At 47.6% G+C, this 25,246-nt stretch overlaps 2 protein-coding genes across 2 annotated transcripts in view; one reads left to right on the top strand and one right to left on the bottom strand.

The window, feature by feature from the left end:
- Positions 1–25,246, top strand: part of FANCM (FA complementation group M) — a 63,017-nt gene that overhangs the window by 1,393 nt on the left and 36,378 nt on the right. Inside the window, 6 exon segments of the mRNA XM_088533794.1 lie at positions 1,008–1,085; positions 1,880–2,038; positions 21,406–21,537; positions 22,346–22,478; positions 23,830–23,958; positions 24,494–24,595. Of these exon segments, the coding sequence (XP_088389920.1) occupies positions 1,008–1,085; positions 1,880–2,038; positions 21,406–21,537; positions 22,346–22,478; positions 23,830–23,958; positions 24,494–24,595 (733 nt within the window).
- On the bottom strand, positions 6,532–15,511 carry LOC104569544 (heme-binding protein 1). The gene is made up of 5 exons (XM_088533764.1): positions 15,263–15,511; positions 10,364–10,455; positions 9,074–9,215; positions 7,435–7,618; positions 6,532–7,044 (listed from the first exon to the last, which is right to left on the bottom strand). Exons 1-5 carry the CDS (start codon positions 15,489–15,491, stop codon positions 6,873–6,875), a joined length of 819 nt encoding a protein of 272 aa, XP_088389890.1. The 5' UTR covers positions 15,492–15,511; the 3' UTR covers positions 6,532–6,872.

Raw genomic sequence — 25,246 nt, 5'->3', positions numbered from 1 at the left:
GCAGTACATGCTGCTTCGTCATCAGTCTTTTCCTATCTTGGTACTTTTCAGAACACATAATAAGTTCTTTTTCAAAAACTTTTTTTTTCATAATGCTGTAAAAACATTTCTGATATTGCTAAACATTTCTTTTTTTGCTGTTACTCTTAATCACTGTGTGACATAGAGCCAAGATTTATGTTACAGAGGAAAAAAATCTTTCATCGGCTCTTGGCAGTCCCTGTAGCTTGATATTGACAGACTTTCTTCTTGCCTTTTCTATGAGCGTAAATTGGCTTCCTCTGTCTTCATTTGTTTTCCCACTGCTTTTATTTTTGCTGCTACTTGCGGTTGTTTTGCTGGCTTCCTCCCCCGCGCAGGGAGCGCAGGCGGTCGGTAGGAGCTCCGGTTCTGCTCCCTGGGAGCGCTGGCAGGGCTGAGCTGTGCAGCAGAATGAAGAAGGGGGCAGTTTGGTTAGTGCCTGAGTAGTCACCAACTAACAGGACTGTCACATTTTTGCTCTTGTGGAGGGTTGCAGGTGGGAGCTATGCACTGTTCAAATGTCTCCCTAATGACTGTGAAAAACTTGAGTGAGACTTGGGTGAATGATGATTTTTTTTTCCTCTCCTCACAGCAACTTTGATCTAATCTGGGTTCCGATTGGATGGAACTAGTCATCTCCAATTACTTTATTTATTTATTTATTTTTAGAGCAGTTCTTTGAATTTCTTTTTGCATCTTATCTGGATTAACATGCTGTTAATCTTCTGGTTAAATCAAATGAAAAATCATTTCATAGGACTTCTCAAATTCCCTCTGTTGAGTGGAATTGGGCTAGTATAATCCCGATGAAATGTTCTCGGATAAAAATATTATCAGCTGAGGAATTTCTGGTTTCCATTTGAATTTAGATGTACTTTTAGGTTACTTTGTTGAGGCTTTACCCCTCAGTTGTTATTTTCACCAGTATAGCTTGTATCTGCAAATAATCTCTGTAAGGGTCTTAATATGAACCTTTCTCCTCTTAGGTCGTGAAGGAGCTAAGCAAATACACGAACCAGTTTCGGATCTTGGCCCTGAGCGCCACGCCAGGCAGCGATGCCAAGGTAGGCCCAGCTGCGAGGCTGGAGGAATGATGTTAACAGAAGCCAATAATAAAAAATCGGAATGATGTGGAAGATGCTGAAGAATTTATTCTCAGTGCTAACTGGCTTTCTTATGGTTTATTGGTTAAATATCAGTGTGGCTGGAGCTTGCAGTCTAAGGCAGCTGAACATCCAAACTCCCAGGCAAAGCTATGGAGCTGGTTTTTATATGTAGTTTTCAAGATGTGAATGCTTGAGAAAAACAAGTGCTGTGTGAATTGTTTACTGCTCAGAATTATAATATTAAAGAGGAGCTAAATAGGGAACCCTGAAGAGTTGTGTTAGTTTTTCTTGGTCCCAAACAGCAGGACCTGAGCGGCGCGCTCCTGGAGCGGTGTGGCGGCGGCAGGGCTCTGTCATCGTGCACGCAGAGCACGTTTAGGCTGCGGAGCGTCAGCTCCACGTGTCCTGCAGCTGCAGGAGTTCTCGGCTGCCGCGGGGTTAGTGTCAGCCACCCGGCTCTGGGGACGTCTCCCGAGACCTGCCAGCACAGCCAGGCCTCTCACTCCAGCGAGATGGCAATGACAGGGTGTTTCCATTCACAAATTGGTCATATAGGTTATTTACCTGCTACTTAAGGTTCTTAATTGGAGAGTCTTTCATTTTTCATCCATCTTTATAGTGAGTGAATACCTTCTCACTGTAACATTCAAGGCCTATTAAAATATGGAAATAGTTACTTTCATGTGCTCTTGACTTCCATTATTGGAGTGACAACAAGCAAATGGGATCTTTTCTTCTGACTTCTCCAACAGGCCGTGCAGCAGGTTGTTTCCAACCTGCTCATTGCGAAGATAGAGCTGTGCTCTGAGGACTCTCCAGAGATTCAGCCTTATTCTCACGAACGGCGTGTTGAAAAAATTGTTGTTCCACTTGGCGAAGAATTAGTAGAAATTCAGAGCGCTTACATCCGGGTGAGTAGTTGGATTTTGTTTTTATTGCTTAATGCTTAAAGAAATAATCTCCTTTCCTATTCAACATTTCTAGTCTAGTAATAATGTGAAAGGTTAAAGGCTTTCCTATGCATTTCGCATTGTCTTTAAATATAAGGCAAAGAAAAAAAACATGGTTTCAACTACTTAAAGCATGGATGAGAAGTTTACTATCAAATTAATTTTCTTGAGTCCTTTTCAAAATAGTATTTGAAACCTAAACAGAGAGCCTCTCTTTAATTTGTCAGGGATTTAGTAGTATTAAGATATTAAATATTAAGATGTTGGGAGTTGCTGTGTTTTTGTTCATGTTATTGTCAACCTTGCATAAATTGTATATTTTTTTTTCTTGTTAAGAATAATCATTAGAACTTTAATTTCTCTCTAAGTGTACTTTTTTGAATATTTTTATTCTGTAGCTACTGTTCAAGTATAGGGCAGATCAGCAGGTACCAGAAGCCTTAGCCAGTGGAAAGCTAACGGTGTGTCTTCATGGTCGGGTATTAGTGGACACACAGTATTGTATAAGCATCACTCTGTAAAGTTCAAAATGAGGGGTTATTTTTTGGTAGAAATCCTAAAAAATTAGGAATAAGTTTACCTTGGGAGTGTTGCCCTTAAAGGATGTTTGGGTTTAAAATATTTAATGATTTTTTTTTGTAAGTAGTGTGAAGCCTACTAGATGGCAAATCTGCACTTTCATTTCCTGTATTTGGAGCTGGGTTTTTCATCAGCCGTTTTCAAACGGGTAGCTGTACACTGCTGGGCTAGAGAAGTCTGGTTCTCTAGACTTCAGGTGTTTCTAGATGCAAAACTAGTTTTGCATCCCTGTAGATGCAGCAGTGCGTGTATGATTTCGAGGATACGGTTTGAGGTTTCCTGCTTTTACGTTAAAGCTGAGGCTGGCACGTAGGCTTGACTGATCTGGTGCAACTGCGGAGCGCAGACAAACCTTCAGTGAGTCCCGCGGTGGCCTCCGCGGTTTCGATTTCCTCTCTTTGATCTGGCATTTGCATTCGGCCGCTGCCTTAATGGGACGGTGCAGGCGGTGACGACCTGAGGTGTGTGCAGGAAGGGGCCGCTCGGGCTCCCCCAGCCTGCTGTGCTCAGACCACCTGGGCAAACACGCTGTGCTCCTGGACGCGCGGGCCCTGTCGGAGGCTCCCGTTCTCCTCCTGGGAGGTGCCGCGCTGGCTGCGCCCGTGGCCGTGCGCTCGGGGCCGTCCCGGGGTGCCCGGTGCTGCTCCCAGCCCGCGGCGCTGCCCCGCGCGCCCGAGAAGCGCGGGAGGGCCCGCGACAAAAACCAGTTACGCTCTGCACGCTGGAATCATCAGCTTTAATTTGAGCAAAGAGTAACAGTTAATGGGACAACATTTCCGTGAAAACGGAGGACAGTGTAGAACAGCACAATGCGGCAACACTGGGAAAATTACAGAGACGTCGGTGTCTGTATACGTAGAGTAAGCAAGGCCCTGAGTATCACAATAACTGGAATAAACTTTTTAGGCACTAATGCGTGTTTGAAAAATACACAATATGCAGGAAATCGTGTACTAAGGCTACTTCACTTAATTTTTCAAGGTATGTGTGAATTGTATTTTACTATCTCCTTTTAATAGTGCAAATCAAGTACTTCAAATTATAAATGAAAATCCTTTGAGTAATGGTTACAAAGAGCAATAGATGGATAATAGAAATACCTATTCCAATAACAGGATTTAGGTAAGCAGGCTTGAGAATGTTTTCAGGCTCTCTCAAATGGTATTTTTGAATCATAATAATAATAACATTTCCATGACATTAATTGGTGTAACTATTAGGTATGCTCTGTGTCTCCATGAAAAACCACGCAGTTCTTGGTGCGCTTCTTTGCAAGGGCCGTTTGCAGAAGTTGCCAGCGCTCCAAGCCATAAAGTGTATGTTCAAACTGGAGAGGAGCTGGTTCTCGCTCGGCAGCGCAAGCGGTCTAACGCGCGTCAGAACAAATACTACCTCGGGGTTCACAGCTTCACCTACAGCAACACGGAACACTTGGCCGTGCTCAGGATATCAGCACGTTCAGATAAACAGCTCATCTTTATATCGCAGTGACAAGAATGGTTCTATACCATACCCACAAGCAACTGAGTCACAGAAATATTCAGGTGAAGGTTGCCTATGGAAAGAGATGTACTATATAGCAAACACCTTTCTTCAATAGTCTCCTATGTAAAATATATACAAATTGATGCTTTCTGGTGAGAAATTTGTTTCCTAGAGCATTAGACATTTCTTTTACAAAAGCATCCATATTTTTTCTATATTTCTTCTATAACCGTCAAAAACAATCAATTTGCAAAAACTTCTTTAATTTGCCATAGAATTTTGTCAAAGGTCAAAAATGTATGTTTTATTTGCCTTTATATAAAAATGTTTTCTTTGGACCAAAAGCAAACCTATTATTTAATGCATCCCTGGATCTCCAGTTTAACTCAATCAAAAGCTCTTATTATTTCCCATTATATTCTTAGCTTTTACTTTAATACTGGCTGGCGTTACTAGTAACATGAAGAAATGTTAAAAATAAATAAAAAGCAAAGCTGAAGTAAGTAGTCTAGTTGATCAGTAAGTTGGGGGGAGGTCAGACGGGAAAGCCCAGCAGATGCTGCAGAGGAAGGCAGAGTGCTCTGCCTGGCTGCAGCCCCAGCTCTTCAGCAGATCCACAGGACTGAAAGGTGCAGGATGGTGCAAGGTCTTCACCATCTCGCCCTGTCACGAAAAGGACGCCTTGACGTGCCTTTGCACTGTCACTTCATCAGAAAAAGCGGCTCCTGGTTGTGGCTACAGCTGACACGAGCACTTTTGTTGCCCCCAGCAAACCAAGTAGAGCAGACAGCTTTGGGGGCAAGAAAACAGCCAACAACCGTCTGTGGGGATTCCTCTCCCCTTCCTCCTGGTGAGGTCGGTTAGAGAAGCCGGTTCATTTTTGGCAATGCAAATGTTTGTTGAACCAGCACAGGGTGTCTGAAGAGCTGGAGAAATGAGAGTTTTGGGAGGAAGGAATGAGGAGTCCTTGTTCCTTGTCCACAAACCTCGGAGGGCAGGAACCACTAGAGGGCACCTGGACCACGCGTAGGTGTGATCAGCTCGCCGGCTTCCAGCCTGTGTTTGTGTGGTTGAGCTTCACCGTAAGAGGTTTTAGCTTGCAGAATAAGGTGGGCTTTGTGCAGAAAGCCTTGTGGAGCCAGGAGGCTTAAAGGCCTTGATCTGTACTTCTTTCCAGAAGTACTGTATAAACCCCTTTTGTTTGCCAATTAATAGGACTGGGCACTAGCAGATACTGGTTCTGTTTTTGTTTTTTTCTTGCAATTGATAAATAATGCTGGTGATAAAATTCTTGAAACTTTATAAACTAATTTAATTGTATTAAATAATGTGATAAGATTCTACTGTCAGATCTATAAGTGGAGAGGTTAAGAAGGGATTTCTAAGAACCAAGTTATTTAATAATCTGTGTTTAAAGTTCTTTAGGTGTTCTTTAATTGTAATATGCAGTCAAGCTTGCACACAAAAGTGCTTTCACACTTTTGATGCATCTAGAATTATACAGGCTTTTCTTTGGGTAACAGCATGCTAGACTAGCATTTTTCCAACTTGAAGATTTACCATATGCCACATGGATGAAGGGTGAAGGAAGCAAGTTTCAACACTAAAAATTCGGTGCTAGAAAAATGATTCTCCCAGTGAGAGTGGTCAAATGTTGGAATGTGGCCGGGAGGGCCTGGGAATCCCCCTCCTGGAGGACGCTCCCCATGCGCCGGGATGAGCGCGGGCCGCCCGCCCTGCCGCGCCGGGGGGCCTTTCCTCAGCAGAGCTCCGGGGCCGCTGGCGCCTCGCGGTGCTGCTAACCCAGCACGCGTGGCTTGGGAAATACTTGTCCTGCTCCTGACCTTAGTTATGTAGCGCTGCTGGGAAAAACGTCGGGCAGAACCAGGAGCTGACAGATCGCTTCAGCCGCCGCAGAGGAGCGCGCAGCAGAGCGGGGAGAGCGGAGCAGGGCGCCCGGGAGGGCTGGTGGTGGACGCCGCGGACAGCCGTGAGGTTGCTGTGAGGGGGTCGTTAAGCTATACCTTAACTTGGGCTAACAAAAGTTTAATGAGATTAGGACTGTTCTGACTTCCTGGTCTCTTCTCATGGCTAAAAAAGATACTTTGGTTAAATGCTTTTTGAGGTAAGCATTAAGAATATGTGCTCCATGGGTTATAATATCAAAACCAGTCAGCATTGACCTAGTTTTTCTCCTTGGCTTAATCACAGTGGCCTAAATCTGGCAATTTGCTTCAAAAAATGAATATCTGAAAGTTCTTTTTTTCTGACGCATAGTCTACACAGGGATGGTTTTAATGTGACTCCCATGTAAAGCCCCTACTGTGACTGTGACTGTCCTTTCTGCAGCTGCTGCAGCACTGCCTGCTGCAGGCCACCGCTCCGGGATCTCCCACAGGACAGTCCCAAGCCACAGGCAGTTTGGGGATGCTACTAAGTGGGTACGGGGAGAGGTCTCTATCTCCTTATCTTGTTTCACATGAGTTAACCGTATTCTTTTAAGGTGTTAAAAATCTCCATAGCAATTATTTAAAAAATGTAAAATTTGACTTAGGAATTTAGTGTATGCTTCAGGTGTTACTTCTATACACTTACTAACCTATGCTGATTGTCTTGCTAAAAGCCACTTTTCTTTGAGTGTTTGTACTCTAGTCTCACATGATTCACTTGCAATATCCAGTCACGAAGTCAGACCCAAATCTTGTACTTGAAAGGCAGCAGGAAAGGGAGGCTATGGTCTTTGGAGGAACCATATTTCATTAATCCGGTTAGCAGCAGCTGGGTTTGTATATCCCGCAATGATGAATGTATCCTGCAAACATAGCTCGGGACTCTCCAGAATTTCTGCCAGCAGGTTTATTTCCCTCATTATGGAGTCCTCATTGGTGATTCCTCTGAAGCTCCTGTAACAACCAACTTTATATCAATTCTAGTTAAAAGCCACATTTCTTAGAGCCTCAAGGCTCCTCCTCCTCTTACTTAGTCATAGCTCACAAATGATACTCCGTCTGATTTATCTCAGCTAGCACTGCAGATGCTGAGTTAATACAAAACGTTACGTCAGGCTCTGCTCACCACTCCCTGCAACACTCTGTTTTGAGATGCTGTTACATCTCTCATTTACAGACGCATTATTTCCTCCAGTGAGCTGGTGACTGTTATTTCCTGAATGTCCCAGTTTCACAGGGCAATCGGCTTTCAACAGTTTCTGAAAATCTGTTACTGTTAGCTTGCAGGATTCATAACTGCATTTTCCCATAGTTACTATAGAGCACAAGGCCAGCGCTCCTTACCTGCTGTACACGATAGTGGAAGGCCACTCCTCGATGACGATGTCGTGGTCGAAGGGCTGCGGCGGCTCCTCCTGCAGCGCCTCGGGCAGGTAGTACGCCACCGTCACCGCGCGCGTCACCGCCGAGCGAGACTCGTCCGTGTGCACGATGGTCACGATGGGGATCGTTATCCCCAGGTACAGGCCTGAGGAGACACACGGCTGTTAGGAATGCCACGGGAGGCGGCTGCTCGCCTTCTGAGCAAATACGGAATAACAGAAGGGCTCCCCTTGCTAGGTGGCGTTCAGCAGGATGGTTCAGAAAATGTCTTTGTGTATCCCAAGCTGGAAGGAGCTTTTACTATGTCTTGTAGTGTGCACATATGTTACATACATTTATATAAAAGCTGCATGTGCCACGTGCTGTAGGTGACCCTGCGTGTGCAGAGGGGTTGGACTATACGATCTCTGGAGGTCCCTTCCAACCTCAACGATTCTGTGATGTGCATGTGTGCAAATCTGTGTGCACATCTGTGTGAAGTGCAGTCTTTGGGGAGCTCTCCCACGTGGAGTTTCTCTTGCTAACTGATGCTGCCCTCCTCGGAGGCCTGTGCTTGCAGACTGCAGGTACCTCACTTGGCTGTTGGGTTATCTCTGCCGGGCAAGCGGCTGCCTCGTGGCCTCGCTGGCAGCTTGTTGAACCCTGCCATGCGTGCACAGTGCTGCAGGAAAAGGTTATGATTTTGACTGGACAAATTGCAGGGATGGTTTGAAGTGAGAACTTAGCTCCGGGACGCAGAGCAGAAACAAAACTGCACTGCTCCAGGGACAAAATGATTTTTAAGCCATGTTAAAAATGTTAACAGAATGGAGAGAGTGGGGAAAGTACCCGATGGAGGAAAAAAGTTGAGATCCTTCTAGCTTGGAAAAAAACCCCATGAAGGTTCACTTGATAACACATAAGCACCTTTACAGAACAAGGGACTGCAAAATATTGCAGTACCCCTTAATCCCCTGGAGAATGTCGGAAACAAGAACTGATTTGAAACCAGCTGACTTTAGGTTGGAAGCTAGTTACATGTTTTTGATGCAGGCACAACCAAGAATATGGTGGATTTTCCTAAAGTATTTCACTTAAAATAGATTGTCCTTTGGGAAAACGTGCCACTCATACAAGGTTTTGGTGTCCGTTCAAACATGCACAAATTAAGTATTACAAGCTAAAAATCAGGGAGGCGAGGTGGTACCATCTCTTCTAGCATCAAACACTGAACGAGTGCTTAGATCAGGCTTCTTAAATACTGTTGTAAAAATCAAATTACTAAACCTCTATAGGAAACAAAACACTACTTACTGCTCAAACTTTGCAAAAATAGCCCATCTTAGTTCCTAAGCAGTTGCCGTGGTCAGAAAGCCTTTGGAAATCAGTTCAGTTCAGATCTTTAGGTTTCTTTAGATCCCTTGCTCTTCTAATGCACATGCAGAAAGAGACTCACTTCATTTTAAATTCAAGTGGAAAGGTCATTTTGCAGGAAAGGGTTAATATGGAGAGGGTGGTATATTTGGAAAAGGTTAATAAAAATATCCCTGTAATTAAGAGCAGCTGGTGCACAAATACGATCGTATTTTAATTATAGTGTAGAATCGTGGTAGCCAGTTACCTGAGGAGTTCTGCTCACAAATGTACCTCATCAGCTTCATGAATCCCAGGCATATGCTCTGCTCGTACTGTTTTTCTTTCATTTTTATACAAGCCCACTTGGCTTTTCCATACTGACGTTTTTCATAAAGCAGATCTCCAAGCTGCAGACACAACAGGAGAATTTTAGATTTTAAGATAATCACTTTAAAACACAAAGCTTTATCCAGGATTTCAGTGCTTTGCTCATAACGTACAGAAATCAGCTTGTCTGAAAGCAAAGGATGGCAAGCAAGAGGAATGGCTTTAAGCTTGTGTCAGCTATAGCTTATGTGTGTTCTGTTTACTATTTAGTTCGCAGTATAGTGAGTTTTGCAAGTACTTGATTTCAAGGTCCAGATTGGCATATAATATGTAGATATACACAAACAATGCAAAATTTGTGTGTATGCATCTTGAATATGAAACAGCTGCCTCTTTTTTCAGCTGTCAGTGAAATGATCTTGAATGTGGTAGTCCTCCTTGTGTAAATGAAGAAAGGACATGCTGCCAACCTTAGTCAAAAATATTCAGCAGACTCTGTATGTGGTTTTCCTTGAAAAGTAAGGAACTGTCAGCTTTTACAGTTTCAGTATTAAATAATTAGTTGAAAATAACACTGCAAAACCTCATTTTTATCACTTACGATACTACTGAGAAAATATTTCCAAGCAGTTCCTATCTTTATCTTCATTATTCTGTGTCTTATTGGAGCAAAATTGAGTTAAGAGTCCCAAACCTTTTGTATAAAAGGCCCAGTTGCAATAGAGGTATTGGCAGATTTGAATTATGTGGGTTACTTGGTGCGACAGGAGACCTTCCTGCCCGGTTAGTGTTTGTCGTTCCTGCAAGGCTGAGTGTTGGCAGTGCACTCGGAGCTGTAAACGGCCTGCAGGACAGGACTCCAGGTTCTTATTAGAGGATACGATGCCTTTGATAACTGCACTTTGTTTAATGATGATCCACGGTACAAAAGGGCAAATTCGGGTTTAAATTGAGATGTTGATCTCTATGCTTTGTTGCACGTTAATTAGCATTACTATATAATGCAGCAAGTGTGTTGATTTTAGTGATGAAAACAAGCATTTTATGTGAAATGTCAAAATGAGTTCCATTTGTTAAATTAATTCTAAAATCATCACAAAAACTGTAATTCCTGCCCAACTTGTGCCTTTCCTGCCGCTCTCCGTCTGCAGCCCTCCAGATCCCGAGGGATAACGATCCCCTCCCGGAGGAGGGCGGCCCTGCGAGCGCGGGGCAGCGCAGCCCTCACCTTCTCCTTGCGCTGCAGCACCGTGAAGGGGACGCTCTGTCTCTCCTGGGGGCTGTTGTTTCTCGTCAGCTGCTGGATGGGCTCTGCCATGTCTGCAATGAAATCAAATGCTTTCAGCTTAAGTAAAACTAGAAATAAGAATGATTGAGTTTCTAACACTGTGCTTGCAGTGTTGCATAGAGCAGACCCGGTCCTTTCCTCGTGCTCCGACTGCAGGAGCGTTCCCTGCAGGCTCCCGGCGCCGCCGTCGCGGTGGCTGTTCCTGCACGCGCTGCTCCGGCCGCGGCGCGGGCAGCTCGGGCCGGTGCGTGTCCCGGTGCCCCGCGAGCCCGGCCGAGCGCCTGCGCGGCCCCTGCGCGCGGCTCGGAACCGCATCCTCATGTTCATTATCCTGATCTTACGGCGGTTAATGAAAGAAGTTAGAACAGATTCGTGTGTTAGTACTGCTACTTCTCCCTGTAAGACAGTTTTGTCTACGTGCTGTGTCTGATGAGATATAAAGTACATTAGATGAAAGACTATTTCAATTTGGATGAGGCAGAAGACTTAAAATTTTTAGCATACATGATGAATATCAAGATTGTAGCAAAATGGAGAAACAAATTACAAACACAGCAGTAGAACAAGGCGAGCTTCATAATTAGTTTTGTGTTTGTCAGACTCCAGTACACCTGGCTGAAAATCACCAAGTGGTTCCGTGTTCCCAGCGCCATCGGGATTACGCGGAATGCGCCAGCTCGGACACTCGGGGTGTCGCGCGCTGCTCGTGTTCACCTGCCTCCCGCCTGGACAAGGAGGGCAGCCAGCCGGCCTGCACCTCGCGCCGTGCGGCCTGCGCCGCGCAGCCCCGCGCAAGGGCTCCGACATTCCGGCACCTCGCGCCGTGCGGCCTGCGCCGCGCAGCCCCGCGCAAGGGCTCCGACATTCCGGCCTGCGGGTTTAGTCTTGGGAATCGAGGGCTGGGCTCGCTCTGGGTTGGGAGCCTTTCCTCAAAGAGCTGCCTCCCAAGGGCGCATGTGTATATGTACTCTGATAAGGGCTTAAACCTTTTTGCACAACGTTTGGAAATCTGCAAACCTGCCATAGCGCTTCATGGTGGATATCAAACACGAGCCCGAGGAGGAGTGCAGGCTTTGACTGACATGAGATCCCTGCTCTTAGGCATTGTAAGCGCCTGAAGTGGGAAAAGCAGCATGGTGTGGGGAAGAGAACGGTACCCACGGCTCAGAGAGGAGAAGGATTAAGATGCAGGAGAGTCAGTTTAGCCTAGTGAATCTATAAGTGAGCTAGGAACCAAGCTCCCATCTCCGGGTGTCCCGTGCAAGGGTTTTAGCTATAAGACTATTTGGAGTAGTAGGGATTTATTAATAGAGGGGAGAATGCTATATGGTATACGGTAGCTATACGGTAGCTTAAGGTTTTTTTAATAGAATAAATAAATTTAAGAAGTAAATTTAAAAAGTAATAAGTGACATTTAAAGTTGATTTCCTTGGAGGCTGAATAAAAATAGAATATAAAAATAAAAATTAGGTGTCCAACACAGAATTTTCAGCAGAGTACTGGAAAGTTAGGAAATGTTAAGACTCTAGAAATTTTAACTCCGACTTTTTTATTCATAAATATGGTCACATCCTTTCCATGTTAATGTAGAGAATATGGGGCTGCGATTAACAAATGTCCACCCAGGAGTTTTATCTTTCAGTTCATGGGTCTACGCCTCAGTGCATGTCAAAACCCATCTTTGAATACAAAATTAGTTTTCTTACAAGCTTATTTGTATTTCCATGTTGAGCACTCGCTCCATTAGTCCTATCCGAGAGCGGCACACGGGTAGGATTAGCCGTTTGCCTTGGGAGCAACAGGAGTTCAAGGTATTGGACCTTCCATTGCTGGCTCGTTAGGAGAGGTTGAACAGTTTAAATTTGACTGCCGGTGTTAGACTGGGCACTGGGCATGCACAGAGGGGGTAGCATCAACCCCAAGGGGGCCACGTCCCCAGCACGCGCAGGCGCGTTGGTGGCAGCGAGCGGGACAAGCACCGGAGCAGCCCCGGGAGCTGGGTGCTGCACGGCCACCCCGTGCCCATGGGGCAGGAGCTGGGCTGGGCATCGCTGCCCTGGCAGAGGTGATGCAAGGTCCAGGGCTGGCTGCTCCCGTCGTGTTTATCCATGAGCTCCTGAGGAGGACGGGCTGTTTTTGCTGCTGTGTCAGGCTTAGTCACAGATCAAAACGGGACAGCAAAGGGGTTCTCAGTACTCCTAACTGCAGCCCCAAGTACTAGTGTAGTGGAAGGCCTTGGGGAAGCTGCAGCGTGTGGCTGAGCCAGGACTCTGAGTGAAAAGCAGTTTCCTTGGCCTGGAAGCGGGCTCGGAGGCCACGCTTCCCATATGGGTGTCCCGCTTTAGTCTGAAGCGTCCAGGACAAGGAACACACCTAAGTGTAATGAAGCATGTGCTGCTCCATTGCATCGTTCAGTCCTAACACTTGTATCAGACATTTCTTGCAAAATAGTTAAGGTTACGCTGCCCAAGACAAGGCAGCTGCTTGTGCTACTTGTCCTCTCAGTCGAAGTTTTTGACCTTAAATACTGCTGCAAAAGCATGAAAGAAGTTGATAACGAGGCACAGCAGTATAGCTAGCGAAGGCTGCGTATAGCTGAGCTCCAACTTTGTAATTACAGCTGGCACTATAGATAGGCGTTACGAAAGCAGCAAATCTTGGCCGAGGGGTTTACGGGGTAAGGCGCATTGGTGCGGCTTGCCCAGAGCAGCGAGTTTGGGAGGCGCAGGGTGCGCGAGGGCCCCATCAGCCCGCTGCCACCCAAGGGCACGTTCCTGCCGCCGCACCTTGGCGTAAAGGCCCCAAGGGCTTGATGGTTCCTGCCAGCCTTTAGGGTAAAGGCTGGGCACCAAATCTGCGCGGAAACGACCCGCTGGACGGTGCATGGTGCGTCTGCGGAGCAGCTCGGGGACGCAGGCTGCCCCCGCGGAGCCCGGATATCCCCACGCGTCCGTGACGAGCCCGTCCCGGGGCTCTCCAGCAGCCTCTGCATGGGAGGGAAAACACGGGCCGCTCAAACCCAAAGCTCCATCTGGAGCCAGGACACCTGGGCCCAGAGCGTCCTGCTTTGTGCCCGGACCTTCCTGGACAACTTCATGCTTCAGCGAGTGCCTGATTTTCATTTCTGAGCTTGTTTGTTACTCTTATATTGAAATTAGAGAAATTTGACTGCTTCTACTGGTAGTGGATAAAAGGAAATGGATTTTTTCAAGCAAGAAAGATTATATCTTTATACCACCCTCTGTTGAGAAGCTTGGTATAGTCCATGGAGCCAGTCTATAGGGTTAAGCTGCTCTTAACAGTGATAAATTGATAGGCCAGAAAATAATTGATAAATTGGTGTCAAAATCTCATGAAATGGTGTGGTTCTTTAGAAGGCTTATGATGTTCCTGTCGTTCTTAAAAGCATTAACAAAAGCTAAAAGGCAAATCTTTGAGGTGTTGTCACCACAGCACAAGAGGTGCCAAAGCCCGTGGGAGTTAAAGTGCTCCTAAGTATCCTCTGGCACCTAATCCCAGGAAACAGCCCAAATGAACAGACAGCGGGACCTTATATTGGGCATGCAAGCTAACTGCTGCTGCCTGTAATAATGTCACTGTGACGAGAAAGAGAGGGGCTCCTGGCAGTCCCCTCAGCTCCTGCGCTCGTCCTTTCTTCTTCTCTGTGCTAAGGGAGCAAGTAGCCACAAGTGTCCTGATGCACTCACTGTTTCTGGGCTGTTTTTCTGAGGCCACAAGACTCTGATCTGTTTTATTTCCCATTTGCAAAGTGCAATACCTGACTCTTCCTGCTGTTTTGATTATGGACTGTCCTAGTCTCTCTGTTAGTGCAGCCTGCAGAACTAGTAAAAGAGTCACAGAGTATCAGAAACACCACTTGGGGTGTGTGGGGTTTTTTGTTTAACTATTTGCTTAGCACTACAAAGCAGCTCGCTGCTCAGAAACACCTGCAGTGGGGACCGCAAGGACCTGCCAAACTCTGTTCATACACAGGTTTTAGGGTCTTTAAAAAAAAAAGTAATTGCTAATTAACTTCCTTTGTTAAAGCATTAGAAAGATGATGCTTCGGGCATGACTTGAAAAGGAGGGGGAAAATAAGATCATATACTGTTGGGATATAGAAAGAGGCTTTAAATTCCTGGGTGTTTAATTGTGGCAGTGTCTGCTGCAGCCTAAGATTTTTCTGAGGTCTTGGAGACCTCAAGTAGGACAAGCAACTGGGTTGGGGGAGAGGGGGAGGACCTTTCTTCCCCACTTCTGTCCCTCCTTGAAGGTGGTTTAGCTCAACAGCTGAGGTGCTGAAAATCTCTGTCTGTGTTATCTCGTGGTGAGAAGTTAAGGCTTCTGAATCAAGTGTTACAATTTTGGGAGTGGGGGGGAAAGGCAAGTTTGCAGTTACTCTTTGCTTGTTGGGAGGAGTTACGGACTCATTACAAAAGAATCGGAAAGACTGTCTAGCCATTGAACGTGAACTGCTCCTTGCTAACAACATAGGGCTGGAGGCCCCTGGTCGGCAGAGCAGCCCTGCGCTCTGTTGGACTCGACTGCTGCGTGCCCTTTGGGCAGGGAGCCTCGGGGCAGCTGGAGCAGGGACGGGCTGGACAGGGCGTCACGCCGCATATCAGAGCTGTGCTCCCTCCCCGGCCGTTCTGGGGCACAGAGAGGGGCTGCCCGCGCTACCGCAGCGGGTTGACCTGCTGGCCCGGCCGCGGGCCCCAGCGGGAGGGGTTGACCTGCTGGCCCGGCCAGAGCCGGGGGTGACCCGCGGGCCCGGCCGCGGTGTGGAAGGGGGGGACGGGCAGGGACAGGACAAGGGGCGGAGGGGGTCGGTCTCTTACCGCGGGGCACGTCCACCTGGTGCCCCCGGCCCACGCTCTGCCAGTAGCTGAGCAGCCGCTCCTGCTCCTCGTCCTCCATGCGCTCGGCCTCCTCCTCGAGGCTGCTGCCGTTGCTGTGGTACGCGGAGTCGGGGCTCTCCTCGGCCATGCCGTCCAGGTCCTCAAGCGTGATCATCGCGGGCGCCGCGGCGGGCTCCGCGCCGCCCATGCGGCAGCCGCCCGTCTCCATGGCCGGCCCGCTGCGATCAGCGGCGCGGCGCTGGCGGCGCCTTAAGAAGGGCCCGTCCTGCCCGGGATTGGAGCGCGGGGCGGGGCGGGGCCGTGCCGGGCCGGGCCGGGCCGTGCCGGGAGCGCGCGGTGCCGCCGCCCGCCCTCCCTCCAGCCTGCTCGGGGGCTGCGCTGCAGCGTCCCCGCAGAGCCCCTCGGGCAGCCCTGTCCTGGGAAGGCTGGGCTTGGAGCGGGTCCGCGTTGGAGCCGGGGGATCCGCTGGCGGGGGTCTCTCTGGCTGCCTGAATGGTGGCTTAGCAAGAGGCACCGCGATCCTCCGTGCTCAGGAGGAATGGGAAAGCTGCTGGGGTTGAGAATCTTCAGTGGAAAAACTGATTTGGAGACCAGAGTGTAGGGATCCAACGCTTGGCTTTCTGTGCTGGGATGCTCAATATCCCCCCTCCTTTTTCCGCCCGTTATCTTTGCCTCAGTCTCTGTAACCTGGTACCAGGTGCAGCTCATGGGGGGACAGTGGAGCGTTACCCGCTTTAGGAAGGAGGGGACCCAGTCCCGGCTGAAGTGCCGCTGTTCCCATGAAGTGTGTGTTCCTGCTCCCGGCCGAGAGGCCAGCGGAGAACATTGCTCCTCTGAGAGCTGCACACGCAGGCCAGCAGGAATGTCCTCAAAGCACCCTTCTTACTGACTGAATTTAGCTTTTTATTATTATTAGTAGTAGTATTATTGTTGTTATTAGTAATACTTTTGTTTTGTTTGAAGAAAAGTGAAGCTTTTCTTCTACTTCCTTTGCTGAGGTAATTGATCCAGGTGGTTCTGCATGGAGGACGTCCGACCCCTTGTCAGCACCACAGACTGATGGACCTGAACGTCCACAGGGAAGGCAAACCCTTGGCAGCTGCTTGGAGATGGTGCTTCCTTACGTGTTGATTTCATGGCCAGCTCCCTGGTGTATAAAATCACAAAATTCACTGAAATGTGCAGAAATGGGCTGCATTTGGGGGGCTGTTGTTGTTGTTTACATCGTTTTAAAGCATCATTCACAGCTTCTTAAAGATGCTGCTGAACTTTGTTGCGGGGCAGCTACCTTGCTCCGGGTAGATGTCTTGAAGTAAGTCACGACAGGTCCAAATCACAGACTTAACTGGGCTTAACTTAATCGGACCTAACTGAATTTACGGAGTTTGCACTGCGCTCGTTTCTGTGGACAGAGCGTGTGTAACTTCTGGTGCTGTTACCACCGCTGCACGAGGGAATGCCACATCCCGCCGGCACCGCTCCTCGGGAAGCTCCCGTTCCCTCCAGGTACTGCCGGAATAAAACGGTGCTCAGGCAGAACCGTTTCTTTTTGGAGGATTGCTAAGCGTCGGTGCTGGGATGAGGAAAGCAGAAAGTTTGGCTTTAATCACAGCCTAGTTTCTCAGCAGGTGAGAAGTGCCACTAAATCCTTAAAACCTTAAGATCGTACTCGATCGATCGGTCAGAAGTGACTGCTCTTGTGATTTGGTTTTGTGTTGGGGGCCGCTTAAATTAAACAAAAAGAGCTAACCTCGATATAGTACCGAAGACGCGTTATGGTCTGTGTCTAGGCATGCTGTCAGCTTGGACTAATAGAATAGCTGCCTGTTACTAATTACAGTTGAAAACGCTGATTTTTGCTTTATCCCTGTTTGTAACGGGAAGTGAAAACACTCCTTAGCCAAATGAATTCAAAAGTAAAAAATGTGGGCTGTCTTTCTAAGTGAAAAATGTTATAAGAAGAGAAAAACTAAATGTTGAAAGAGGATGAAATGTGGCTTTCCGGTCACCAGCCTCAGTTTCCAGGGAAGAATTCTTGGAGCATGGGGAGACTGTGAAGGTCCAAATGAGTTAATGTGGTAAAACTGGCAAAGGAGCAGGATCACTGCTAAGTTGACCACTGTTAGTTTGGAAGAAATAAGGAGTAAGTTTTAAAAACAACAGCACTGCACCCTTCTGTATCGCCGTTGCTCTGTATCTTGTTGGAAAGATAAGTAAGTGTCAGGCCAAAGCTTACATAAAATAGCACTTTTCTCCCTCGTGCGTGCGGCTCTTCTATCCCGATTCTGAGATTATACAAGGAGAGTAACCAAACTGTAGCGCTGGTGGTAGCTCCTAGCGTGTCCTCCCTGCCATAACGCAGCTGGTTTGGAGGCTGGCCCCTCGCTGTCCCCCCTTCCTTGCATTCATGGGGCCTGTTCAGCCTGCCCCGATCTGTGCGCGTGCCCCGGGGCGCCTCGGTGAGGGATCCCGGGAGAGCTCCCTGCGGAGCGGCGTTCCCAGCGCCTCCCAGGGCTGTGGATCCTTGGGGGCTGCGTTCAGGAGCCGGGGTGCCGCGGCTGCCACCCCCCAGGGCACCTCGCTCTGTGCAGCCCAAACCCTTTTGGTTTGGCTCCTGAAAAGCCATGAGCGTTGTAGCCCTGCAGTGAAACAAGGAGGGCAGATCTTTTGTTTCCGGCTGGTCTCCAGGGACTAGATTTGGAGCCTCGGTTCTTTGTTTGTGCTGAGAGCAAACAAAGGCTGCCGGGGGCTGCGGCTTCCGCAGCTCCCAGGGCAGTGCAGCAGCAGCTGCAGAAAGGCAGCAAACACCACGGGATAGCACGGGGCAGCTGCACAGGTCCTCTGCCATGTGCCGCTCGGAGCTATGTCAGCTTTACCAGCTCATTTTAGGGAGGTTCGAAAAAAGGCATTAGTGCTAGCAAGCAATTCGTATAAACGAATGCTACAGTTCTGTTTTTAAACGAGTAACATAACACTTAAATGTTCTGGAAAGATTGACGAGACTTTCCAGAAGTATTATCTTTTTAATTAGAATAAAAGTATGGAAAGAAGCAAAATGCAATCACTTTGAGTAGTGCTCGTTTCCCTGCCTCCTCTAAGTAGGTTATGTTTACTGTTCCTGATTAGTTTGGAAGCTACAGGTGACTGGAACCTGCTGTCTTTCATAATAGTCTTCCTGGGTTCGTTTTGTGGGAGATGATTAAATCAGACAGGGGTTGTACATCGAGCACACTGTGGCAATATAATTTTCTTAAATGTTATAAACCAGGTCAAGAGATGAAACATAAAAATAGGTGGAATGGAAAATTTTAGGAAAGAGCTATGCAAGCAGTGCGAGGCGTAATACACCTGGGCTGCAGGATCGCACTGGGGTGAGCATTGCCTTTTAATGCAAAACTCGTTCCTTTTTTGAGGAAATATTTTTGTATTCAGAGGCTGATTCCGTTTCTATAGTGTAAGCTGATTTGCGGTAGCTCTGGTATCCTCATCGCTGAACTGCTGGGGAGAGGGCAAATTGCAATTTTAATGGTATCCCATTGAAACAAAAAACACCAAGCTTTTACCCCGAGTAAAAGCTATATTTAAAAGCAGCATAGCAAACTGCTTGGAAAAGACCAGGTTTGGAACATTAAACCTTTACGCTGTTTTCTTGGTGGATGGTTGTGATGGCATTTTCAAACAAACCTGGATTTTTTCCTTCCTCTGGCACTCCTTAGCAATGCTGTCGGTTCTGGCTGGCGAGCCAGGCGTCACGCGGGACCCGCGTGCGCCCTTGGGCAGCGCGGCGAGAACGCGCGTCCGTGTGTGCTGTGGGGCAAGCGTGGTGAGAACGTGGCGAGAACGCGCGTCCCTGCGTGTGCCGTGGGGCGAGCGTGGCGAGAACGTGGCGAGAACGCGCGTCTGTGCGTGTGCCGTGGGGCGAGCGTGGTGAGAACGCGTTGAGAATGCGCGTCCCTGCGTGTGCCGCGGCGAGAACGCGCGTCCCTGCGTGTGCCGTGGGGCGAGCGCGGTGAGAACGCGCGTCCCTGCGTGTGCCGTGGGGCGAGCGCGGCGAGAACGCGCGTCTGTGCGTGTGCCGTGGGGCGAGCGTGGTGAGAACGTGGCGAGAACGCGCGTCTGTGCGTGTGCTGTGGGGCGAGCGTGGCGAGAACGCAGCGAGAACGCACGTGCCTGTGTGTGCTGTGGGGCGAGCGTGGTGAGAACGCGGTGAGAATGCGCGTCCCTGCGTGTGCCGCGGCGTGAACGCGCGTCCCTGCGTGTGCCGCGGGCGCCGAGCAGTGGGCGCTCTGCAGGGCGCCCCTTCCTCGTGCCCGGGGCTGCCTGGGGCCCATCACCCCGTCCCGGGGCGGTGGCTGCGCCGCGTTCCGCTCCCGCTCCGTCACTCCTTGCCGTGCGCCGCGGTACGGAGCGGCGCCGCGCGCGGAGCGGGAGCAGGCCGGGCTGCCGCCGAGCGCTCGGGGGCTGGCAGGGTTTCGGCTTCGTTACCCCCCGGCCTCTCCCTGCCCTGATCTGCTCAGCCTGTTGGCTCCAGCTCGCTGTTCCTGAGGGATCTGCGGACGCGGAGCCTGCGCTGTGGAAATTCCCCAGTGCCTCCTGTTCCCAGCGGAGCTGCTGCCTTCGCGCCATCCCGTTCCGAAGCCCTCTGTGTTGTTGATGCCATCGGGATTAACGCAGCTGCAGCTGTGGTCATTCCCGCCCGTCTCCTCGGGGCTTCCCACTCGGTGCCAGGCGGGCACCGTACCCGGAGCAGGAGGCTGAAGCAGGGCCGGGTTGTGGGAGGAATGAAACCAGACGGACCAAGCGGCTGCTGCAGAGAGGGGCACACAGAGGCAGTGGTTGCTGAGAATCTTAACGCATCTCAACAGACTGCAGGAACCCCAAACACTCTAGAAGTGTGGAGAGCATAAATAGAGGGGTGTTACTTGGTGTTAGAACATGCACTGTATTTTAGATTTGTTTTTTTTTTTCCTGCTGGGCCGTTTTGAGTTCAAAAGCTGAAGTTTTGCTCTGAGTCCCAAACTTGCACTTGCTGTTCTGGTTGGACTCGCTTTTCAGTGAGCTGAAAGAAGAGCAAAGAAAGGAATAGGCATTCAGGGCTTTGCTGTGTGTTGCCCTCTTTCCTCCCGACGCTGCTTCAGCCCAACTGCCCTTAAAAGGCTCAGGAAACCCGGGAATGCTGCGCGTGAGCAGGGATGAAGCAGTGTGTCTGTCAGGCTAAGTGCAGGAGCGTGCGGTGGTGCTGGGCACACCAGTGCGTGTTTGGGACCGTTAGCCAGGTGGGCCAGCAGATTTAGTCATTTCCGTAGTGCCGATCTCATTAGTCCAATTACTGCCGAGTTAGCACTCAGGCAAAACTAAGTCCTGAAAAAAATCCCGACCACCTGAGGCTGGGGAGCAGAGAGGAAAAACAGGATTAGGGTGAGTTAGTGCGGGTCACTTCCCTCGTTCCCCTCGCGGGACGCAGCGCGAAGGAGACAAGGCCCCGCGCAGCACCCGCGCAGCACCCGCGCAGCGGCCATGGCCTGCCGGGCCCCTCCGCGCGCGCACGCCTGCGGGCTGCACCGCTGCGGAGCTGCAGCGGCCTCCTGCAGCTGCTGCATGTGCATTGGAGAGGCTTCCTGCAACCGCTGCATGTGCATTTGAGCGGCTTCCTGCAGCTGCTGCATGTGCATTGGAGAGGCTTCCTGCAACCGCTGCGGAGCTGCAGCGGCCTCCTGCAGCTGCTGCATGTGCATTGGAGCGGCTTCCTGCAACCGCTGCGGAGCTGCAGCGGCCTCCTGCAGCTGCTGCATGTGCATTGGAGAGGCTTCCTGCAACCGCTGCATGTGCATTTGAGCGGCTTCCTGCAGCTGCTGCATGTGCATTGGAGCGGCTTCCTGCAACCACTGCGCATGCGCTGCAGCGGCTTCCTGCAGACCTGCTGCAGGCTGGTGACCTGCTAGAAAACGCGTGGAAAGCAGCGGTCCCCACGAGAGAGGGGAAAATACCGTCCAGAGGAAAGAAACGAGCCCCTTGTGTTCTATTTTATATATTGACAAGAATAGGAATAAGGATATTCAGCCCTTTCTAACAATGTCATCCTTGCCTTCGTGTCTCATGTATGCTTTTTGTTCTGTTTGCAGGTGCTAGAAACATTTGCTGGCCGCCTGATTAAAATAGGAGTTTTAGCGAGGCGGGAGATTCCCAGCCTTACGAAGTATCAGATAATTCTAGCAAGGGACCAATTTAGAAAAAACCCTTCTTCACAAAATGCGGTAAATATATTAATTTTTGTGGTTTTAGCATGGCAAGTAGTGATATTTCATAGTTTACAAAGTTTATTGGAATGTTTTAACTTATATTTCCATTGTAATATTCCATTTGTAGCCTTGGGATAACATACACTTGCTTGTTCCACATTTCTTGATGCTAATATAGGAAAGTTTAGAGAATAAGCAAAGAAGTTCATTTGCAAGCTGGAATTACAGTAAGAACTTGCAGTGCACTTCCTGACTGCCCGCACTGTACCTTGACCTCAAAACAACATTGCTCCCCCTGTTTTTCTGTAAATTGCCACGGAGGAGTGAAACTTGAGGTGAACTGCTGAGGAGGTGAAAACTTAGAATATTGCCTTAAAACAACAACAACAAAGTGTACCTTAAAACAATATTGGGAAATATGGTTCACAGGAGCAAAGACAACTACCCTTACTTAAGCTTGGTGGCCTAGATAGACATGACAGAAATCCCTAGTTTTGTCAAATATTGATGGATGGTTCAGCTGTCAGATTTTGCCTTTCATTGGAAGCTTATTTCATTGGAAAAGTAATGAGCTAACCAGGGAAGCTAATACAAATATTTTGGAAATAATTTGAATGGCAGGAGAAAATTGCCATGGCTGATCCCCAGGAATTCCCTGACCCCTTTTCTGGAGTTTTTGACAGACAAAACACGTACTGTACATTATTGTTTTTCCTTGGTACCATTTTTCAGATGATAATCTATTTTTTGTCATAAGAATTGTAATATGATTCCTGCTGCTTATTGACTTTTGAAATCTAATGTGTCATTTTTGTTTTCACAGGGAATGCTGCAAGGCACAATTGAAGGAGATTTTGCACTTTGTATTAGTTTATATCATGGTTATGAGCTACTGCTGCAGATGGGGTTACGATCATTATTTATCTACCTTTGTGGAATTATGGATGGATCAAAAGGTGAAGAGTCTTCAGAAGCATCCTTCCTTTTGACCCATAATTTACCTCGTGTATAAATACTTTTGATCAAAATATTTAATGTAATGACTAGGTTGCAAATTTAACTTTTTTTTTTTTTTAATTCTTCTTCGTCCCCTTTGGAAATATGTCATTCAATGTTAAAAATAGTTATACAGTATGGGAGCAGTTTTGAAAATGGGGAAGACAAATAGAATTTGGGGTAAGTGATAGCAGTATCTTAGGAGAGAAAACTAAACAAATGAACAAATTAAATTAAATCAAGGAAGGGTGTGACCTTTTAAAGCAATTCCTCTCTTTGTTAGCTCATGTTCTTAGTAAAAATAGTTACAGTTTTAAGTATTTTTGCCAAAAGACTTTTTAAATACAAATTTAGAGTTATCACTCCAGGATTTTTACACTGAGCACGCAACATCTTCCCTCTCGCTGCTGAAGCGCGTGTAGCTCCTCCTGTCCTTGTGTTTTGTGGCGTGCACAAGGCCTGCTCCGTGCTCCGAGGAGGAGCTTTGCTTCCCCTGCGAGGCCTTTCCCGCCTTCCCGAGGAGGTTCCGCTGCGGGGGGCCGTGCGCTGCAGCGCCCGCTGTGCGTTATACCCTGTGCATGGGCTGTGTGCGGAGCAAAGTATGGATATTAGCACGGCATATAATATTTATTAATGATACTGCATAATATACAACATATAGATGCATTTGCTAATAACCCTTGTGATTATACCGTTGGTATTTTGCATTTTATTACTCTTGCACGTGCAGATTTTGCCATTTCTGAGCGCATCGTGCTTCTGTTGGCCCTCGGCACTAAAGAGCCCTCAGAGTTTCCCAGCTCCCGAGTGCCTGGCCCCGGCCAACAGGTCCCTGACGGAAGGGGCTGTGTCCTGCGTGCAGGTTTTGGTGAGCTGGGCTTCTGCTTCCAGCAGGACAACATTCTTTCCAGCATTGTCGTAAAATCATCCAAGAACTGTTGGTTGGTTGGTTGGTTTGTTTTTTGCAATGAGCTCCCTTTTCTTTGGGTCCTTGGAAGCATTGATGGTAGTTGTAGAGTTTTTTTGATGTAAAGCAGCTGACATAAAACTTCTCAGTTTCTTAATAGAGCCAAGGTTGCTTTTCTATCCATATAATTTTTGTGTTTAAATTCTATATCGGTGTCTTACCTGAAAAATACATTAATATGAAAAATATAAAAAGGGTACTAACAATGTTTGTTTTTTAAAGCTGACATGTACATTTTAGCTCTCAAAAAGAGCTGGTTGCTTCAAAGAAGCCTGTCTTTTGTGTAGCAAAAATTAGATACACTCTGGAGGTTGAATACTAAGATATTTAAACGTTTTACAAAGGATTAAGTCGTACAAGAAACGAACTTGGCCGCAACGAGGACTTCCTGCAGCTGTACCAGCAGCTCAGGGACATGTTTGCAGACGCGTCCCTGACTGCAGCAAACGGGGGTCTGCGCAAGGACGGCCCAGGTCAGTGCTTCCCTTTCCACGACCCACCATTTACTCCGCTGCCTCTTCCCTAATTCCATCTCTGCCGGAGCAGAGTCGCTGTTAAATGAAACAGGAATTGCTGCTGCAGGCTCTGTGGATGCACCAAGGCGTTCATGGTGATGCCTGGCTCATGTTCTTCATTCAAAGTTCAGTTTTCAGCAGACTCACTTTTCTTTTTATCTTCTTTTAGTCATTCTAGCGACCTTCAAATGAGTGTTGCGTATTGGAAGCTTTTAATTTGAATTAAAATATTAGGGTAAAATATTATTTAACTCTTAAATATAATTAGACTGACAATGTATCTTTACAATGTGGTCATAGCAAAATAATAATACATTTTTACTTTTTTTTTTTCTGTAATTCACTGAAGTTTTTGTTTAGGTGAACTTAATTAGAACTAGCGTTGAGAATTTTTATGTCTGACTCAGAGTCAGAATGCAAGAAAATGCAGTTCACTGAGCCTGTATAGATACTGCAGGTGCACTTATCTTAAATTGCTTTGTGTCCTTTCCAGTGTCTGAAAACAAAAAAGAATTCATTTACAGTCATCCAAAATTAAGGAAATTGGAGGAAATTGTAGTAAAGCACTTTGAATCCTGGAAACGAGGATGTTCTGGTAAGTGCTAAATTGTTTTTTGTCAAGTATGTATATATGTGTGTGAATATATATTTACATTAGTGTTTGTAGTGTACCTATCTGGAATACGGGGCTTGTTTGTTGTTTAAAAAAAATAGAAGATGTCTTGGTAACTTGCTTGAGGAAAAGAAAAAAGCTGTAACCTATTTATAGAGTTTAAGGATAAAATGCTGGAGATTATGTGAAGGGGCATAAATCAATAGTTGTATGACTACTTAAAGGACAAATACAAAATACCTGCTAATGAGAAGTATGTGTTTTGATTAATTTAAATAGTTAAGCTGCATTAAGTTCCAAAATGGTTGTACTTAGAAGAAAGATATTCTATCTTAATTTAAAATATACTCTCAGATTTTTTTTATAGACCGGTTATCCCTACAGTGTTGAGAAATTACAGTAGCAAAATAATCCCTTTTATTCTTCAATCTTGTCCTGTAATTTCAAAGAAAGAAATTGAATGTCTTGGGGGAAAAAAATCCCTCAGTTCTTAGTACTGGAGCGTCTTACACCTTTTCCTTGGAGATGTCTTGCTAGCAGCACCTATAAGAAGTAGATGTGAGAGGAAGGGGTCTGTGGGTGTTCCTGGTGGGGACGGTGCTCCGTGTGCCCAGCTGGGCTCTCCGTGTCTCC

The sequence above is a fragment of the Tinamus guttatus genome, unplaced genomic scaffold (genome assembly GCF_059628265.1).
Source record: "Tinamus guttatus ecotype Peru unplaced genomic scaffold, ASM5962826v1 Tinamus_guttatus_pri_ptg000522l, whole genome shotgun sequence".
Lineage (NCBI taxonomy): Eukaryota > Metazoa > Chordata > Aves > Tinamiformes > Tinamidae > Tinamus > Tinamus guttatus.
Note: the sequence above shows the minus strand (reverse complement) of the source record. Positions and strands in the feature narration are given on the sequence as shown.